This window comes from Cokeromyces recurvatus, assembly GCF_025118155.1.
Source record: "Cokeromyces recurvatus strain NRRL 2243 chromosome Unknown BX663scaffold_9, whole genome shotgun sequence".
NCBI lineage: Eukaryota > Fungi > Mucoromycota > Mucoromycetes > Mucorales > Mucoraceae > Cokeromyces > Cokeromyces recurvatus.
In genome coordinates this window covers 255816-274319 of record NW_026251395.1, presented here as the reverse complement: position 1 = coordinate 274319, position 18504 = coordinate 255816, and the positions used below count along the sequence as shown (strand labels likewise).

General features: G+C 31.4%; 8 protein-coding genes across 8 annotated transcripts; 6 read left to right on the top strand and 2 right to left on the bottom strand.

The window, feature by feature from the left end:
* The first annotated feature begins 619 nt into the window (after positions 1–619).
* Positions 620–2091, top strand: BX663DRAFT_452517 (nucleotide-diphospho-sugar transferase). The gene is made up of 5 exons (XM_051523783.1): positions 620–1105; positions 1179–1318; positions 1402–1666; positions 1718–1881; positions 1961–2091. Exons 1-5 carry the CDS (start codon positions 648–650, stop codon positions 2011–2013), a joined length of 1080 nt encoding a protein of 359 aa, XP_051383874.1. The 5' UTR covers positions 620–647; the 3' UTR covers positions 2014–2091.
* Positions 2092–2141: 50 nt separating this feature from the next.
* BX663DRAFT_505569 (CST, telomere maintenance, complex subunit CTC1-domain-containing protein) lies at positions 2142–5505 on the top strand. The gene has a single exon (XM_051527090.1). It carries the CDS (start codon positions 2176–2178, stop codon positions 5422–5424), a length of 3249 nt encoding a protein of 1082 aa, XP_051383873.1. The 5' UTR covers positions 2142–2175; the 3' UTR covers positions 5425–5505.
* A 5-nt stretch (positions 5506–5510) lies between these two features.
* Positions 5511–6131, top strand: BX663DRAFT_505568 (uncharacterized protein). Its single transcript, XM_051527089.1, has one exon. It carries the CDS (start codon positions 5650–5652, stop codon positions 5887–5889), a length of 240 nt encoding a protein of 79 aa, XP_051383872.1. The 5' UTR covers positions 5511–5649; the 3' UTR covers positions 5890–6131.
* A 1091-nt stretch (positions 6132–7222) lies between these two features.
* On the bottom strand, positions 7223–8456 carry BX663DRAFT_505566 (uncharacterized protein). Its single transcript, XM_051527088.1, has 2 exons — positions 7557–8456; positions 7223–7473 (listed from the first exon to the last, which is right to left on the bottom strand). Exons 1-2 carry the CDS (start codon positions 8436–8438, stop codon positions 7378–7380), a joined length of 978 nt encoding a protein of 325 aa, XP_051383871.1. The 5' UTR covers positions 8439–8456; the 3' UTR covers positions 7223–7377.
* Positions 8415–9190, bottom strand: BX663DRAFT_505563 (uncharacterized protein). The gene is made up of 2 exons (XM_051527087.1): positions 9033–9190; positions 8415–8968 (listed from the first exon to the last, which is right to left on the bottom strand). Exons 1-2 carry the CDS (start codon positions 9127–9129, stop codon positions 8766–8768), a joined length of 300 nt encoding a protein of 99 aa, XP_051383870.1. The 5' UTR covers positions 9130–9190; the 3' UTR covers positions 8415–8765.
* A 1278-nt stretch (positions 9191–10468) lies between these two features.
* On the top strand, positions 10469–14443 carry BX663DRAFT_505558 (SNF2 family N-terminal domain-containing protein). The gene is made up of 9 exons (XM_051527086.1): positions 10469–10592; positions 10645–11849; positions 11911–12015; positions 12084–12557; positions 12621–12791; positions 12859–13022; positions 13130–13322; positions 13389–13627; positions 13696–14443. Exons 2-9 carry the CDS (start codon positions 10707–10709, stop codon positions 14333–14335), a joined length of 3129 nt encoding a protein of 1042 aa, XP_051383869.1. The 5' UTR covers positions 10469–10592; positions 10645–10706; the 3' UTR covers positions 14336–14443.
* A 389-nt stretch (positions 14444–14832) lies between these two features.
* BX663DRAFT_505556 (uncharacterized protein) lies at positions 14833–15655 on the top strand. Its single transcript, XM_051527085.1, has one exon. The coding sequence runs from the start codon at positions 14921–14923 to the stop codon at positions 15614–15616; it is 696 nt and encodes a 231-aa protein (XP_051383868.1). The 5' UTR covers positions 14833–14920; the 3' UTR covers positions 15617–15655.
* Positions 15656–15974: 319 nt separating this feature from the next.
* Positions 15975–18485, top strand: BX663DRAFT_505553 (armadillo-type protein). The gene is made up of 6 exons (XM_051527084.1): positions 15975–16485; positions 16574–17019; positions 17133–17213; positions 17286–17352; positions 17433–18053; positions 18128–18485. The coding sequence occupies exons 1-6, from the start codon at positions 16021–16023 to the stop codon at positions 18287–18289; spliced, it is 1842 nt and encodes a 613-aa protein (XP_051383867.1). The 5' UTR covers positions 15975–16020; the 3' UTR covers positions 18290–18485.
* The last annotated feature ends 19 nt before the right edge of the window (positions 18486–18504 follow it).

Genomic DNA, 18504 nt, shown 5'->3' with positions numbered 1-18504 from the left:
TAAGACTGGATAATATTAAGGATTGTCGATTATTTCCAAGTAACCTTTCCTAGATAGTAAATATTTCTGCTAGTTCATATATGTATTTTATTTTATTTTTTTCAATTTGTACGTATTATCGTTAAATAATAAATAAAACCTGATTAAATTGGATAAGTCTATCTTCTAAATATATTAAAGAAGAGTCATAATTACACAAGTCTTTCTATGTAAAACTATAATTTCTATCGTATAAAAAGTCGTTTCTATTTTCCTTTATCTGTTCAGAATGTGGTATTTCATCTATCATATATATTTATAAAAAGGAAAAAAAAAAACTATCAATGACTTGGTAAGTTTCATGGTTATATATAAAGGCATCGTTTTCTCTACATATAAAAAATTATAAAAGTGACAGAATTCATGCCTTCCATAGAGTCTTAGTTAGGAAAGTCTCTTAACATTGTTTGTCACCAGTTGCAATCTTGTTGTAGTACAATATTAAAAATAGGAATATTATACTAACATGTATATGATGCATATAAGCCTGTTTCTATATTCAAAAGCAGTTTTTTTGAAATATTAGAAGTAAAAGTTAAGATTCAAGCTTCTTTTTTTCTATTTGTCTTTCTCCCTTGTGATTTTTTTTTTCTCTTTCTTTCAAATAAATGATAATACGCTTCTTAAAGAAACAAAAAATATTAATATGCTCAACTCTATCGCTCTTTATTATAATTACTTTTTTTTTACTTTATCCATTGAAGCCTATTAGAATAGTAAATAATAAACAGTTGCAGCAAACTACTAAAGAAAAAGCATGTTTTGTAATCCTCATTCGTAATGAAGAATTAGATGGCATTGTCAGTACGATGAGTCAAATTGAAAATACATTCAACTCAAAATATCATTATCCTTATATCTTTCTCAATGATCAAGATTTTACGCCTATCTTTATTAGAACTGTATCTTCTATTACAAACGCGCGTGTTTTATTTGGAAAATTGAATGAAACGATGTGGGGTTATCCAGAATTTATTAATCAAACTTATGCAGCTGAATGTAGACAAAAGATGGCCGAGCAAAATATACCTTATGCAACAAGTGAATCCTATAGGCATATGTGTAGGTAAAGGATATAGATTTCAAAAAAAGAAAAATATATGTATATATATCTTAATTTAATGGTATATACAATCTAGATTTCAAAGTGGATATTTCTTTAGACATCCTTTGTTAGACGAATTTGACTATTATTGGAGATTAGAGCCCTACGTTGATTATTACTGTCAAATTGATTATGACGTATTTGAATACATGAGAAAATCGAAAAAGAGATATGGTAAAAGCGATATATATATATATATATATATATATATATATTTATTTATTTATTCAATTATTACTAATATGTCTATTATACAGGGTTCAATATAGCTTATAAAGAACATATCGAAACGGTGCCTAGTTTGTGGGATACAGTGATGAATTTTACGAAAGAATATCCTCAATTATTACCTAATAGAAATGAGACTCTCTTCCAATTCGTTACCAGTGATAATGGTGTAACTTATAATACATGTCATTTTTGGTCAAACTTTGAAATTGGAGATCTTTCACTATGGCGATCTGAAGCTTATTTAAAGTTATTTGATTATCTCGATAAATCAGGAGGATTTTATTATGAAAGGTAAGGATATCTGAGCTTTCATAAGCTTATCCTTATATCTTCTTAATATAGATGGGGTGATGCTCCTGTTCATTCAATTGCTGCCTCTTTATTATTACATAAAGATGAATTTCATTTCTTTAATGATATAGGCTATAGACATTCAGCGTATACACATTGTCCTATAGAAGAAGAATTCCGAACGAAATGTTCTTGTGATCCAAGTAAAAACTTTGGTAAGTAAATAGGATTAAATTCCGTTCTTTTTTGCTGGGTTTTCTTACTCTATATTCATTTTTTTTTTTTTTTGTTTAGATTTCATTCCAAACTTGAGCTGTTTACCTATATATAAGTCTGCTCTAATGTGATTAAATCTGAATAGCTAATTAGTACATAAAAAATGGCTGAGAAATAATAATAATAAAAATAATAATAATAATAATAATAAAAAAAAAAAAAATTGACAGATTTCCTTTTCTTTCTTTTTTTTTTTTTTTTTTTTTTTTTCAAATTCATTCATCAACAAGCATATGGAATCATTGACGATTCATGAATTACAATTATTTGAAGCAGGCACCAACTCAACATTAACTGCAACTTATTTAACAGGCATCGTAAAAGTCATTTCTGAAGATACGGATGATTATGAGAGAGGCACAGTTATATTGATCGATCAAGCTACTCATGAATCAATCATGTGTCTTGTTGATCAATTTCATCCAAATCTAGACAATTTAATTTTATTTATTGATAAATGGAATTATATTTGTTGCGAATCGCTAGGTATCTGTTATGTAGAATTTCTTATGGACAACGCATACAGTTCGCCTGCAGCCAGTACATCACTGTTACGTGAATGTTTTGCTTTAGATGCAGAGAACGTTTTTAAGCAATATCCAGATGATGTCTATAGATTAACAGAAAATCTGGATCAACCTCAAAGTATAGCAGGTATTGTGGAAGCTATCTCAACATTGTTTATAAAACCTGATTCACCTGCACAATTCATTATTAGTCTCAAACAGCCTCATGTCTCCATTCTTTTTGAAGGCAATTCAATCATTACATATTATGCCATGTTTAAAGTTGGCCTACCCTATGCATTTCAACATCTAAATTATATATCAGATAAATATCAACAACCTCTCTTTGCATTTTTACCAGAATTATCCTCATGTTATTCTCTCAGCAAATCACAGTACCGAAAGTTAAATGACTCTACTACATCAAGTAATACCTTTGTTATAGGAACCATCACACGTGTCATCGATAGTATGTTTGGTCTTTATGAAATCAATCAAACGACACTCATTTGCCTGTTTCATTGCTTGGGATATTCACCATTACGTCCTTATCGAGTTAAGACTCGCATTCGTTTACATCGCTTTCATGTTGTGTCTTTAAAAGTAACAAAAACAAAAAGCTACTTATTGGATATGCTAGCATCCAAAACACATATTTTAGTGGCTTGCATGCAATCCCATATAGATCTGATCGATATACCAAATCACTGTGAATACATTGAAACAGCTATAGCATTTATAGATCATCATAATCAATCAACAAATGAAATAAAAGCCAAATTAAAAGAACATATATATCTGGATTGTATCTCTCGGCGTGCTGATTTTAAACAACTCATTAGTTGTTTAGAACTTTATGCCGCTTTAACCATCAAATTTGTGCAAAGCTGTTTAATAACAGATATCAATGTATTGAAACAAGCATATAATGTTTTGAAGGAGAAGATATTCTTGCCCGGTTATAATGAGGGTAACTGGCGTGATCATTTTTTTTTGCATGACACATCCTGTTTTGTAGTTGGCCCTAACACTTATTCTGTTACGAATATTACACTTCATGTCTATCCTTCTTTAAAACATGTATTGAAAGAGATGGTTCTTAAACGTCTTAAAGAGCAAGATTTGAATTTAGTAGGTAGCAATACTTTAGCAGAGGCCGATCATGTCACCGTACGAACAGCTATCTACGAACCTAATGCTAACTTATGTTGGCTCCTGGGCCAAATGAAGATATTACAAGACGGTCGAACTTATTTCATAGACGACAATGGGAGTGTTCTTTGCTTAGTCAGTGGATCTATCATTCGAAGCGGCCTTTACTTGATAAAGCGTTTTAAACTCGTCCAAGAAGATCTTTCCTATCTGAAAAACACTAGGACAACCCAACCAAGGTGTATCGACTTAAAAACCACTTATATAATCTGTTGTAAACAAGATCTTGTTTATCTAGGGGCTGGATTGTCCTCTCTCTGGTTTGAAATAGATGAAAAATACAAAGATGTAGCAGGTATAAACCGTTATAGACCTAGTCGACTCATGTTAGAATACCCTTATTGGGTTATACATGTCATCAACAAGTTTCCTATTCAGACTATCATTTCTACAGATGCAAAAATATATTTAGAAAGTCGCGTGATTGTCAACGTTTACGATATTGAGGATCTAGGAGAGTCATGTGAACCTCAAACATGTGTACTCATCTTAAGTTCTCGCGACCGTAGCCTCCATTTCTTTGAGGAGTTAAGGATAGGAGACTATTGTGTAATTCGTGGAAGATACCAAGGTGATGAAATAAAAGAAAATGGGTCTACGTTACATTTGCTTGGGGATGAGCATGTTATATACCCTATATTTTATACAGAGAAACGACATGAGGAAGCTATCCGATTAGATCCAATATTTGAACATCCATCCAAGAAGGAGGAGGAGCTTGCTCATGATGTGATTGAAACAGTGGCACTTTATAAAACTAATATCTTGAATGAAAGGACCCAATACCAATTCTGCAAACAGGTTGTTAATGTATATGGAATCGTGATTGCTAAACGGTTTATAGGTGGATTTGAAGATCCTCAATCGAATCGTAACGCTTTATCACTTTATAAAGATTTTAATATTGGCACAGGTCAGGCACATCGTAAACTGTATATACAACTTCGACAACTTGATACCTTGGATGTGATTGATATCTATTTAGATCCTCAGCATATATATTATCCTTTAGGTTTACTTGTAGGCTCTACTGTCATATTTCATAACCTTGTCTGCAAACATAAGACGGGGGGCTTCTTTTGTTTAGCCGATCAATATACAACAGTAGAGGTAGATACGAGAGAACACAACGATCATCATAGCCCACTGCAGCTCTCAGAGATTCCTATCAGATCAATCATATCCTCCTTTTCAGACACTAATCTCTTTCGAGCCTACTGTTATTTAAGTCACGTTATCCATATAAATATGAAATGGCAATGCTGTAGGTGCGGCACTGTTATCCAACGAGGTGATTGCAATCGATATTGTGATGGTAGTCCAGGACGTAACTTTATAGCTAATGCCCTTGTTGAGGTTGATGATGGTCTAGGCACTGCCTCTGTGAATGTAGATGGTGAACGACTCCTATTTCGATTGTTATTCGTAAGTGAACAACAGGTAACTGCCATTAAACAAGCTGTTCTTGAATATGGTGAAATAACGTATGATGCTTGGAGGCAAAACAAGGAGCTAAAAGGGGACCAAGAATCTGCTCACACGATAAGATTTAAAATACAAGACATCATCAAAAGAGCTCTGAAGGCTGGTCATTTTTGGTTATATGCTAGAGTTCAACCATCAAGTAGGCAAAAGCGAAAGATAACATTTGAAGAAGAAGACGAAGAAATTGACATATTCGACAAGAAATTAAAGGCAGTTGAAGTGCAGTTGCCAGATCCAAGACTTGTGTCTTATAACTATTTAAAAGAATTAGATGTATGATACCATTTTATATAAAATTGTAAATAATTTGTAAATGACTGAGAGTAAAAAAAAAAAAAGCAATAAAATGAAAAATAAAAAATAAAAAAAAAAAAAAAAAAAAAAAAAAGATTAGAATTATATCGACTTTTTCATTTATTTTAATTGTTTTGCTATATTCAAATATAAATCTAAAAAAACATATACACCACATACACACACATACACACTAAAAGGCTTAACTTAATGAGTACTGATTTGACATTACCTACTCATCCTGCACAACCTCAATGGCAAACATTTCGAGAATGGAACACGATGAAAACACCACAGAGTTTTGAAGTAGTAAAGACAGAACATGAAACACAAGAGGAATTATTCGAAAGATTTGGTTTAACAGAAGAGAATGGAGAAGGATGGGGTGATGCCTCAGAGGCTCAAGACGCTGGGTGGGGTGTCCCAGATACTAAACATAATGGCTGGTAGCTTATATTTTTTGCTTGTGAACATCATAAAGAATACCCAATCTTTATTATTATTGTCAAATGAAATATACAATACAGTAGTTATATGACTCGGATCTTTTATTATACTCAAAACATTATAATATCATACCGAGAGTAGCATGACTAAAAAAAAAAAAAGAAAAAAATAACTAAGATTTCTTTGTATGTTTTTTATATATTAGAATAAAAAATAATAATCTTTAGACGTTATAGTCGTACCAATTTTGTATCGATACATCATATATGTAATTGATATGGTATAGAAGATTTTATTCTTCTGTATTAGTATCAGGCATTTCTAAAAGTTCTATCAACTCAAATGAAGATGAATTAAATGTTTGCGTATCAGAGCTACTATCTAGTGATGATGTCGTTGATTGATTTGCATCTTTTTCAATGCTATGAATATCTGCTAATGGCATACGATTACTAGTAAGAAAAAAAAAGGAAGGAGTGGCTTATAGAGGCTAGAGGATGTTGACATATTGATTCTTTATAGTAATCGAGCTCTTTTCTCTTTATTATTATTGCATTATCATGTTGTTTAGTTTTGGTTTTAGGAAATATGGATTTTTAAATATAAGTATTATTATTATCACCAAAATGGTATATGGATTCAATAGTTAGTCAAAGGTATATAGAACTAGGAGGTAATAGAAGATGATTGCAGACTACTAAAGATAGAGTTTGTATAGACCATGAATGAATAATAAAGATCTTTTTCTTTTTTTTTTTTTTTGAAATTGAAAAATTGATAATCATAAATATAATGTAATAAATAAATATATTAAACATGATGATACATATCAATTTAGCATATACAAATGCCAATAAAGTAAGTATTTGTCTTTCCATCAAGTTGATGTCCTTTAAAGTAAATAATTTTGAAATAGTTATCTACTTGCAATTCCTAAGTGGAGTATCTTTAAGGACTTTACATGTAATAATCAATATTACTAAAAGTAAAAGTCTACAGGAGCATTTTTTTTTTTTTGTAATGCCACACATTCTCTGTCTTGGTATGTCTAATAAAACAAGAAATACTATTAAAGTTCCCGTAGAAACATTTTTTATACCTTTCCTGAAAAAGTGAACATATAAAACCTAATAATATTATTGATAAATATTGTGTTTATTACACGGGATAATCAGGGTCGTTTGGTTGCATAAATGTAACAATAGCCGTCTTGGCGGTAAAATTCCTTCTTTGTCAATAAATGATTTGAACTTGTTCCTTATTTCCAAATAAGGAGAAATATTTTCATCCAAAAATATTTTATTAGATAATGCAAATTATAGAAAAGTATTCTGGGTTTTTTTTCCTTTTTTTTTTTTTTTTTTTAGTCATCATTCAAATCATTTTTCTTGACCTTGTTCTTTTTGGCCCAGCGAAGCCCACATGCATTACATAAACTAAATAAATTAAATAAAGTTATAAAAGATAATTTTTGTTTATGTTTGCATAAACTTACGTTTTTGGTCCATGCGGGCCTTTGCGCCACTCCGGAGAAGTTGTTGTGCCACAATCAGTGCAAACATATTCTTCTTTTTCTTTGTATTTTTTCTATTTAAACAGTTTAAAATAATAAGTTTATTATATTATCAACTCCCCCCTTTTTTTTTGTAAGAGGAAAGCAAGAGACTTACACGTCGTTTCCATCTTTTTTTTACTTCAGACGTATCCATATGAGATAACGATACGTTTTCCACATCTTCACTTATTTCTTTCTCTTCAGAAGGTATTGAACTGTGCTCTTCAGAATGACGACTTATTATGAATCGATTTAATTCGCTTAAATGTTGATTGTCTTCCCCAACTACAAAACCCTTATTATCACTTGAGGAAGGAGTAACGATGGTATCATTCATATATTTTTGGTTGCTAAGCTCTACATTATGTTGCTCAGGAATACCTGTCACTTCTCCCCCCTTGGCGGACAGTTCTCTGATTCGTTTCCTTAACCAGTTATTTTCCGCTTTTAACTCCAGAAATGAATCTATCATGATTCCGCTTTTTGAAGGAACAGGTTGAGCAGTTCCAAAGAATGCTTGAGCTGAACTATCTGTTGATTTAGGCTGACCTACTGTTTCAAAAATAATATAACTATCATCCTTTTTACGAAAACGATAATAAGTTTTTATTTGTGATTGAGTATGGAATGATATTTGGAAATCACGAATGAAGACATCCATGTCATCGACATGGAGAAAGTCCATTAGTGAATGTCCTACTAATTCATGAGGTCGAAAACCTGTTAATGCAAAAGTTGATTCCGAACAATATAATATTTTGCCAGTTGGTGAAAGAACATGTAATAAACCAGTCATTTCCACTAAAATCCGTTCTGGCCAGTTCTTTTTTCGTTTAAAGTCTATTCTTTCTCTCGTTGTTGAAGGGGTGTCATTATCAGTAAATGACGGGAAAAGTGAATTATTGCTATTAAAATAAGGCTGTTCACCATAATGGGATAAATTCATCTTTTTTATTTTTTTGTCTAATAAATGCTCATAACTGTTAAACTTTTGCATGTCCCTTTTTGTTATAAGAACATAAAGAAAAAAAAACAAAACAAAAAACAAAACAAAAAATACATCTATAACATGAACCTTTACTATGTAATATTTGATTTGATTTGATTGGCTCGATTTTTTATTCAGTTTATTAGATCGACGATTTACACTATATTAAATGTCTTCCACCGTAACTGGTGGCACCTCTGTTTCTTCTTCTTCATAATCGATATCATAAACTTGAATTGCTTTCAACAAAGTTAAATTTAAGTTTTTATACTGTAAAGTACTTGCTTGAACTAGTCTTGATAATTGATTACAAACCCTCAACTTTTCAATATGATTCTATGATTTTATAAAAAGAGAGTCAATAATTTTTTTTTGGGGGGAGGGGAGTAAAATAATTTTTTTTAAGATGGGGGGGGGAGGGAAGTGGGAAAAAAAAATTGTTACATTTAAATTAGCGTAAAATATATGCAAATCCATATTAGCACCAATCATTTTTTGTATTGACTCTATTTCTATCTGCCATAGCCTTGGAACATCCACTAAGAAAAAACAATGCAATATTAGTGTTTATTCTATACACCCTATACTCAATATTTATCATACTTTTTGTTACTACAATAGCTGTTTTACTTGCCAAGTAACTTATATTAATATTTTCCAAGATCTGTTTTAATAGATCTAAACTAGCAGGTTGTGTCATGTCAATAAGTATGAAAACAAAATCAACATGATCGATCTCTTTATTTGGTAATTTATCTGCTGTATGTCTATATGTTTAAAAATTAATTATAATTTTTTTTTTAATTTGTATTGATCTTTACATTAAATAAAAAACATCTTTAGTCTTTAAAAGTTGAGCCGCTAATGTACGCTTGCCTGAATTTCCAGGACCAATCAGCTAAAATGGAAAAAACTATTAATTGAATTAAATCTAAAGTATTATTGGGTCTACTTTTTTTTTTTAATCATACAAATAATTCAAAAGGTTTACGGGTATATTGTGGTCGAAACATTTGGATGTACGTATTAAAAAAAAAAAAATCGTTAAAAAAATCCTAAAGCATTGGTTTCCGAAATAAAGTAAAATCATTGGACATAATATCTTTTTCTGTAAAAAGTATACATATATTCTAAACTCAGCTGTTATGTCATCGCTTTAATTTCTTCTGTTGAAGAAAAAAAAAAATTGTTGTTCGCACACCTCAACTTCCAGTTTTTTTTTTATCTTTTAACGGCACAGCGGGTGGGTAAAGTAGTTTGGAAAAAAAATTAAAAAATTAGAATATTAAAAAAAAAAAGCATTGCTTTTATTAACTTGTACAAAAATGATCATGTTTAAACAGAATCATCATTATTTGCAGGAAAGGAAAGTGAATTTTCACATAACTTTCTAATCATGGATAATAATAACTTGCCATTACTTAATCCTACTACATACACTGTCAGTCATCTTATTTCTGATTTAAATAATAATTCGCTGACAAAAGAAAAGTTAAATATTATTATTCAGGTAGAAAAAAATATAAAAAATAAAATAAAAATACTTTATTTTGAATGATTACTTAGTTTTATTTTAATAATGTTAGAGAGCTAGACAATTACAAGCTGCTGGCGAAAAAGAAGACGGCAAAAATGAATTTTCTCAACTGATGATCTTGATTAGATTACTTCAGCAAAAGCATGCCGAAAGTACTTACCTTCAACAACAGCAACAGATTCAAACTAAAAATCAACAACAATCAATGCTTCAACAACAATCAATGCTCCAACAGCAACAGCAGTTGACACAGCAACAACCGTTGCAGCAACAATTGCAGCAACATTTACAGCAGCAGTTGCAATTAAATCAACAGCCACAAATAGCTCCTATTCCCAGTCAACCCACACCTGCTGAAATTCACCAGCAATTACAATTCCAACTTCTACAACAGCATTTGCTACAACAGCAACAGCAGCAACAGCAACAGCAACAAGCTCAACAGCAACAACAACAACAGCAACAACAGCAATTACAGCAATTACAGCAGCAGCAACAAGTTCAACAACAAGCTCAACAACAGCAACAAGCTCAACAACAGCAACAAGCTCAACAACAACAGCAGCAGCAGCAGCAGCAGCAGCAACAAGCTCAACAACATTTTGTGAATGATCCTATTAACAATGGTATTTTTTTTTCCTTTTTCTAAAATTTTATCTAATATCGTATTTAATGTAGCCTCACCATATTCCTCAGTACCTTCAACACCTCAGACAACTACTAATAATTTGCAATATCAAATGTCTCCTACTCAAAATATTCTTCCTCAAAATTCAAACCTTACTGACATAAGTAACAAAGCTACACCAGAAAAAGCTGCTATGCTCCCAAATATGATTCCTTTGCAATCTGCCATGGAAACTGTGCAACAAGAGCCTATTATGCCTGAAGAGCCTCCTAAAACGATGGCGGAGCGTCTTGTTGAAGCAATTTATCACCAAGCTATCGAATTTAGCATAATGAAGAAAAAAACTACAAATGATCTAATTACTATGTCAACAACTTCTAACCATAATGGTGACATTATTACTGCTTTTGATCTCTTATCGGGTCAACCAAGATCACATGCACATGGATCAAGGCAGCAGCGCTTATTATTGCCTGATATTCCACCTCAAGGTATTGACCCATACACTATTTTAGCTGAACGAGAGAAGAGAATTGAACAACGTGCACATGCTTCTGTTGTCGAGCTTGAATCTTTTATGGATGAAGAAGATCAACGACAGCCACTTGGCTATCTTCTAACAGAATATTATGAGGAGACTGTCCGAACTGCTTCACCACAACGACTTCACGCCATCGTCAAACTAAAATCTCTCCAACTTCGTCAAAAGCAAACCAAATTACGGGAAGAAATCGTGAAAAACATGGAAGAGGCGAATCGACTTGCCTCCTCTGTCGATCGTACTGCCTATCGTAAAATCATGAAACAAACGCTTCGTGAAGCTAAATTGACAGAAAAACTTGAAAAACAACAACGAATTGATCGAGAAAAGAAAGAAAAGCAACGTCATTTGGACTATTTGCAAAGTGTCTGTAATCAGGGTCGTGATTTAATTGCATGGCACAAGTCGCATCAGGCTAAGATAGCCAAGCTTGGAAAGGCTGTATTGCAATACCATGTACATATTGACCGAGAGGAACAGAGGAAAGCTGATAAGCGTTCTAAGGAGCGTATTCGTGCTTTACGTAATGATGATGAAGAAGCCTATATGAAGTTGATTGATGAAGCTAAGGATACACGTTTGACCTTGCTTTTAAAACAAACAGGTGCTTACTTAGAGTCACTCACGAAGGCTGTTGTAGATCAACAGGCTGAAAATATGAGCTATGATGAAGACCATGTAGATGAGGAAATTGATGAGGAAATGTTATTAACAGTAAAGTTTTTTTTTTTTTTGAAAAGATATAAGTATTTTATTGATTTATTTATTACTATAGGACAGCAAAGGTAATAAGATAGATTACTATAGAATGGCACATCGAATTCAAGAGACTGTGTCTCAACCAACTATTCTAAGTGGTGGTAAACTAAAAGAATACCAGGTAAATATATATATGTATATATGTATCTACCTTGATAATATAAACTAATATAAATGATGAACATTTAGATTAAAGGTTTACAATGGATGGTATCATTATATAATAATAGATTGAATGGTATTCTTGCCGACGAAATGGGTTTAGGCAAAACTATTCAAACTATCAGTCTTATCACTTATCTTATTGAAAAGAAAAAACAAAATGGTCCATTCTTAATTATCGTACCCTTATCTACATTGACGAATTGGTCACTTGAATTTGATAAGTGGGCACCCACTGTAACAACTGTATGCTATAAGGGGCCTCCTGATGTCCGTAAAGATATTCAAAAAAGACAAATCAAACATAGAGATTTCCAAGTTTTGTTAACGACATTTGATTACATTATTAAAGATCGACCTGTCTTGTCTAAAATCAAGTGGAAGTACATGATTATTGATGAAGGACATCGTATGAAGAATACCCAATCTAAACTTACAATGGTATTAAGACAGTATTACTTTGCAAGGTATAGATTAATCTTGACTGGTACACCTCTTCAGGTAAATTTAAAGATAAAATGGAAGAAGAAGAAGAAAAAGATATTAACAATTTTTTTTTAATAGAATAATCTGCCTGAGCTTTGGGCACTTTTAAACTTTATTCTACCAAAAATCTTTAATTCAGTTAAGAGCTTTGAAGAATGGTTTAATACACCATTTTCAAATCAAGGTGTACAAGATAGAGTAGAATTAAATGAAGAAGAACAGTTGTTGATTATTAAGCGTCTTCACAAGGTATAAACCATCTATATCTTCTAGGTATCTAAAGCTTATATATAATATAACTATTTATAAATGCTAGGTTCTACGTCCCTTTTTATTAAGACGTCTAAAGAAAGATGTCGAATCGGAATTACCAGATAAAGTTGAAACTGTTATTAAATGTAAACTATCTGCACTTCAAGCACGTTTGTATTCACAAATGAAAAAATATGGTGTATTATTTGGAAGCAATGGTCAAAATGGGTAAAATATCAAACATAGATATATATACATATATATATAAAAGGGGGAGGGAGAAGGTAGAAAGAGGACTGATAAATGCGCTCTTTTTTTTTTTTTTTTTTCTACAGAAAAACAAGCATAAAGGGCTTAAATAATGCTATTATGCAATTGCGTAAAATCTGTAATCACCCTTTTGTATTTGAGGAGGTAGAGAGAGTTATTAATCCTTACAAAGTGAGTAATGAGCTACTCTATCGTGTTTCAGGTAAGTTCGATCTTTTAGATCGTATCTTACCTAAACTTCGAGCCACAGGCCATAGAGTAAGTATAGATATAGATATATATGCATATATATGTCAAGTACTAAATAAATGATAAATTATACAGGTGCTTATCTTTTTCCAAATGACACAAATTATGGATATTATGGAAGACTTTTGTATATATAGAGGATACCGTCATTTACGACTTGACGGGTCAACAAAGTCAGATGATCGTTCTAATCTATTAAAGGTCTTTAACGCACCTGAATCACCCTATTTTATATTCTTACTAAGTACAAGAGCAGGCGGTTTAGGTCTTAATTTACAAACTGCAGATACAGTTATTATTTTTGATTCAGATTGGTAATATATATATACAAATTTATACAAGCTTCTAAGATTAACCAATTTATCTTAACTTATATAAATAGGAATCCTCATCAGGATCTTCAAGCACAAGACCGAGCCCATCGTATTGGTCAAACTAAAGAAGTCCGAATTTTTAGGCTTATTACAGAAAACTCAATTGAAGAAAATATCTTGGCACGAGCTCAATATAAACTAGACATTGATGGTAAAGTTATTCAAGCTGGTAAATTTGATCATCGAAGTACAGAAGAAGATCGAGAGGCATTTTTACGATCCCTACTAGAAGACAAAAATAATAACTCTGCAGAAAGTCGTGATGCAGAAGAAGAGAGTGATGAAATGGATGATGAAGAACTCAATACAATTCTGAAACGATCTGACCAAGAATATGCTATTTTTACAAAAATAGATCTCGAAAGACAAAGGTCTGATACAGAAGAGTGGCGTCGAAAATACGGAGATAATGGTAAAAAGCCAGAGAGATTGATTCAAGAATGGGAGTTACCAGATATTTATCGTTATGATCAAATGGCCGAGTACAATAATGAGCGTGACGACTTATTGTTAGGTAGAGGACAAAGGTCTAAAGAGGCTGTCAGGTACACAGACAACATGACAGAGAAACAATGGTTAAGACAATTAGAAAGAGACGAAATAGAGAATGAAAAGAGAGCTGTTAAACGAGCTAGACAAAACTATTAGAGAATGAACTTTTTTCTATATAAATAAATACATATAAATAAATATTGAATAAACATTACAATATAATATGTATATATTTATATAATATATATATATAGAACATAAAATACGTAATATTACATGGATAAATTATTATATCCCTATTTGATTTTTTAAAAGGGTTTATGCTAATAAACTAAATAGATACAACACCAACCAATTTAAAATCTATACTGCACGTGGAAAAAAGAATAGTTATATTCAACAAAGCTTGTCATACTATTTTTTTTTTCCTTCTTCCATAGTGTGTATTTTACATTAATAGTTAGTACATGAATAAAAATTAACCAATCAAAATCATTATATAATTCATGACATTAGATAACTTGGTATAATTCCCCTCCTTTTTTCTTTCTAATCCCAACTCCCTTATTATTTAAATTTTATATGGTCTTTTTTAAATAAAATCTCCTCCTCCTACTCCTCCTTTTATTTTTTTTTCCATTTTTCTATAATTAAAATAATATAAATAAATATAAAATAAAATTTGAAGTCTTTTGGCTTTTTTTTTCTTCTTCTTTTATTTTTATTATTAATATTTTAAAAATGGCAACGCAAATAAATACTTTATATAATGAAACAGAAATGGATTTAACAGCTTGGCCGTCGAGTTATTATGGAAAGACTCGTCGTATCGATCTTGCTAAATTCTATCAAGATATTTTGAAAGCAAGTAATATAAAAGAGAAGAAAGCAATAAAGAAGGTCAGATTCTCTACAGATCCTCCTACTGTTTATGAATATGAGGCAGAATATGATAATATGAATGCAACAACGAAAAGTGTGTTTTTTGATGATGGTTGGCCAGGAAGAGCAAGAAAAGCGATGAATACAACTGGGTTCATTGACTTCAAAACTAAAATAGAAGCTAAACTAGGAGCTATCAATGATCCTTCACTTATTTCAGAATTAGAAAAGAATCATAATGATAATACTCTATTTCGTGGCTATTATCGTCATAGGAAAAGCCCACTTGTTCAAAAGCTTAATCTGCGTCCAATCCCTAATACCAATAATACTATGTTAGACACTCCTTTATCTTGTATGGAAGAATCACCCATAACACCTGAAGATAGTCAAGAGATACCCAATTTATCGTTTATTAATGAAAATAATATCACTCAGTCATCTTCTTTATCGTTTACTACTTCAAGTAATAATCCTAAATGGCTGAAGTCAATCCCAAAGATTAAGAATGGCTGTAACTCTTCTTTGAAATCAAAGAAATCTATATCCTCTTAAATTTTATTCATTTTGTAAATATGTCTTTTTTTTTTTTTTCTTTTAAATCTATAAATATAATATGTATTTTTTTTTTTTTTTTTTTTTTTTACTTTATCCTATTTTATTAAAATTTTTATCTATCTTTGTATTAAAGTATCGTTATATTGTAGAATATACATGCATATATTACTTTATATTATCATAAACTTGCATAGGTTATAATTATCCAATTAAAATATTGAATAATCTAAAAAAGATATTTGTTGTGTTAATATCCAAAATTGGAAACATTTTTCCTTTTTTTTTTTTTTCATTCAGAATTAAAGGAAAAAATGAAAACGTTTTCTCTCTTTCTTTTTTTTTCTTTCTTTTTTCTTTTTTTTTTTAATAAACATATATATAACTCGAAATAAATCATTAAAATGGCATCTTCTCCCATTTTCGTAGATCATCGGTCAACTTCTTATGGTTCACCAGGACCTTCTAGTCAACAAACTCAACATCGATTATTAGACAGAGTCTCTACATTATTTGGAGGCGGCAAAAAAAAATCTGGAAATAATTTTGAAAATAATACTCAACCTTCTCAAACAAATTCAATATTAAATGAAGATAGGAATGCTTCTTGTGTAGACTCTATGTATTCTTCTCTTCAATCTCGACGCTCAGTTTATCATTCAAATACAAATGTTCCTGCTCCATTGAAAACAGTGCAACTAGATAACCCAATCGTACATTTACCTACTCCGACTCCGCCAACGCCACCACATCATCCTTCATTAAACTCGACCATGCCTTCATCTCCAATACCACAGAGAAAGCTAACGCCTCCAGCTCTTTCACCTCAAAAGATTGAAGATGTTGAGGCACAATTTAAGTTATTACTGGTAACATTTAATTTATTTCTATATGAATGGGATATATTAAAATTTGTATTTCATTATTCATTCCATTATATATATATTTATATTATAGAGAGAATATGCACCTTCAGCAGATCACATCAATAATGTGAATAATTTGACAGTAGAGCAAAAGGAAATGTTACTGCGTTCATCACGATCTCCAGCATTACTTAAAAAGAATTCGACTTTTTCACATATTGGACCTTCCTTTTCATTAAGAGCCACTTTTGGTCTTAAAACAAAGACAAAAAGGAGTGACCATCCATTTCTTAACTCTTCGTTTGATTATAATGATACATTGAATTCAGAATACTCGGGTAATCTCAAAAAGGCCTATACAGCACCTGGAAGATATCGTCGTTCTGGTTTACCTGACTCATATACCCATACATCAAGGAGTAAGTTGAAATCAACTCCAGAATATTTTGTTAATTTGCTTCGAGAAACACATGTGAGAGATTTAGAAGACTCTGAAGTTTTAGATCTTCGTGTCTTTTTGAGAAGTGTTGTTGTTAGGTAAGACATTATCTTTGTTCTTATACAAAACGAAACATAATAATAATAAAGAGAGAGAGAGATAAAGAGACTAATAACCCGCTTAATTCCCTTTCTTCCCTTCTTAAATTTAGTTGGACAAGTGAATTTTTGTCATTAGGTGGATATGAAGCTATTGCAAATTTATTCAAGCAAATGAAGGAAGCTCCTAAAAGGTATATACATATATATATATATACATATACATATATTATATTCTTCAGGTACCAATTATTCATAAACTATAGAATGCCAAATGATAATCGAATTATACAGCATCTTGGAAAATGTTTAAAAACAATTATGACTCATGAGGTAAAGGGAAACAAATTCTCCCCTCTTCTCACTCCATATTTATTATGTTTTTTTTTCAACTAATTATTTTGACGTAATAGTCAATGGGTACACAAATTGTTCTTCGAAATCCAATTGCGTTATACCATGTTCGTGATATTTTATTTGGTCCAGCGAATAAGAAACTAAAACAAGTATATGGTCTAGAAATAAGTACACGTAGCTTATTACTTAACTTGATGTGTACTTTGGCTACTATACAAACAAGTTCCACTACAGAGTATGTACATGGCTATGATGTCCTTCGTCGTCTCTTACTAGATCGACCGTCAGATAAGCTTGTTGTTGATGATACTGATAAAAAGAGTCATTCTAAACATACTTCACCATTCCCTATCACGCTCAAGACGGATCCTAAAGAAATTCTACAAATGATTATGGAAAATGATCCAAATGGACAAGTCATTGGTAAAGAGTATGAATGGGATCAAAATGAACTCAGACCCCGTTATACAGCTTGGATGCGTGAACTTCATTATACAGTAGAAAAGCATATTGAGACCATCACGTTTCTTGCTCAAGTTTTAAATTATGATTTTAAAAGTGCATACCGACAGATTAAAGCAAGACAAAACTTGACAGAGCAAGAGGCTGCTGCAAGTAATAATGATCCTGAAGAAGCTGGAGCTGTAATGACTGAAGAAGGTGTTGTTGACTACATTGTAAGTTGATTATTATTATTATTATTATTATTATTATTATAGAAATCATAAACTAATTTTTAATGATTTATAAGGTTACACATCTTCGCCTTATTCGTACTGTGGTCACCACACAGCCTACGTCTTACATGGGCTACTATGATGAATATGAACAAGAAAAGATGAGAGTTGAACTTATGCTTTCTGGATTTGATAAAATTTCAAAGGTAATATATATATATATAGATATATATTAGTGTAGACCCAGAAAAGCAAAAGAGTTAATTTATCATCTTTAAATTCGTTTAATATTAGATTTTAATACAATGTCCTCATCCTACAGTTCGAGCCTCATATATCAATTACCTAAAGCCACTGATGATGTCTTGTGCAGAACTTACTATACCTAACCGTAGAGCAGCTACTACTACTACTACAACTACAACTACTACTCAACAACCCCCACCTCTTC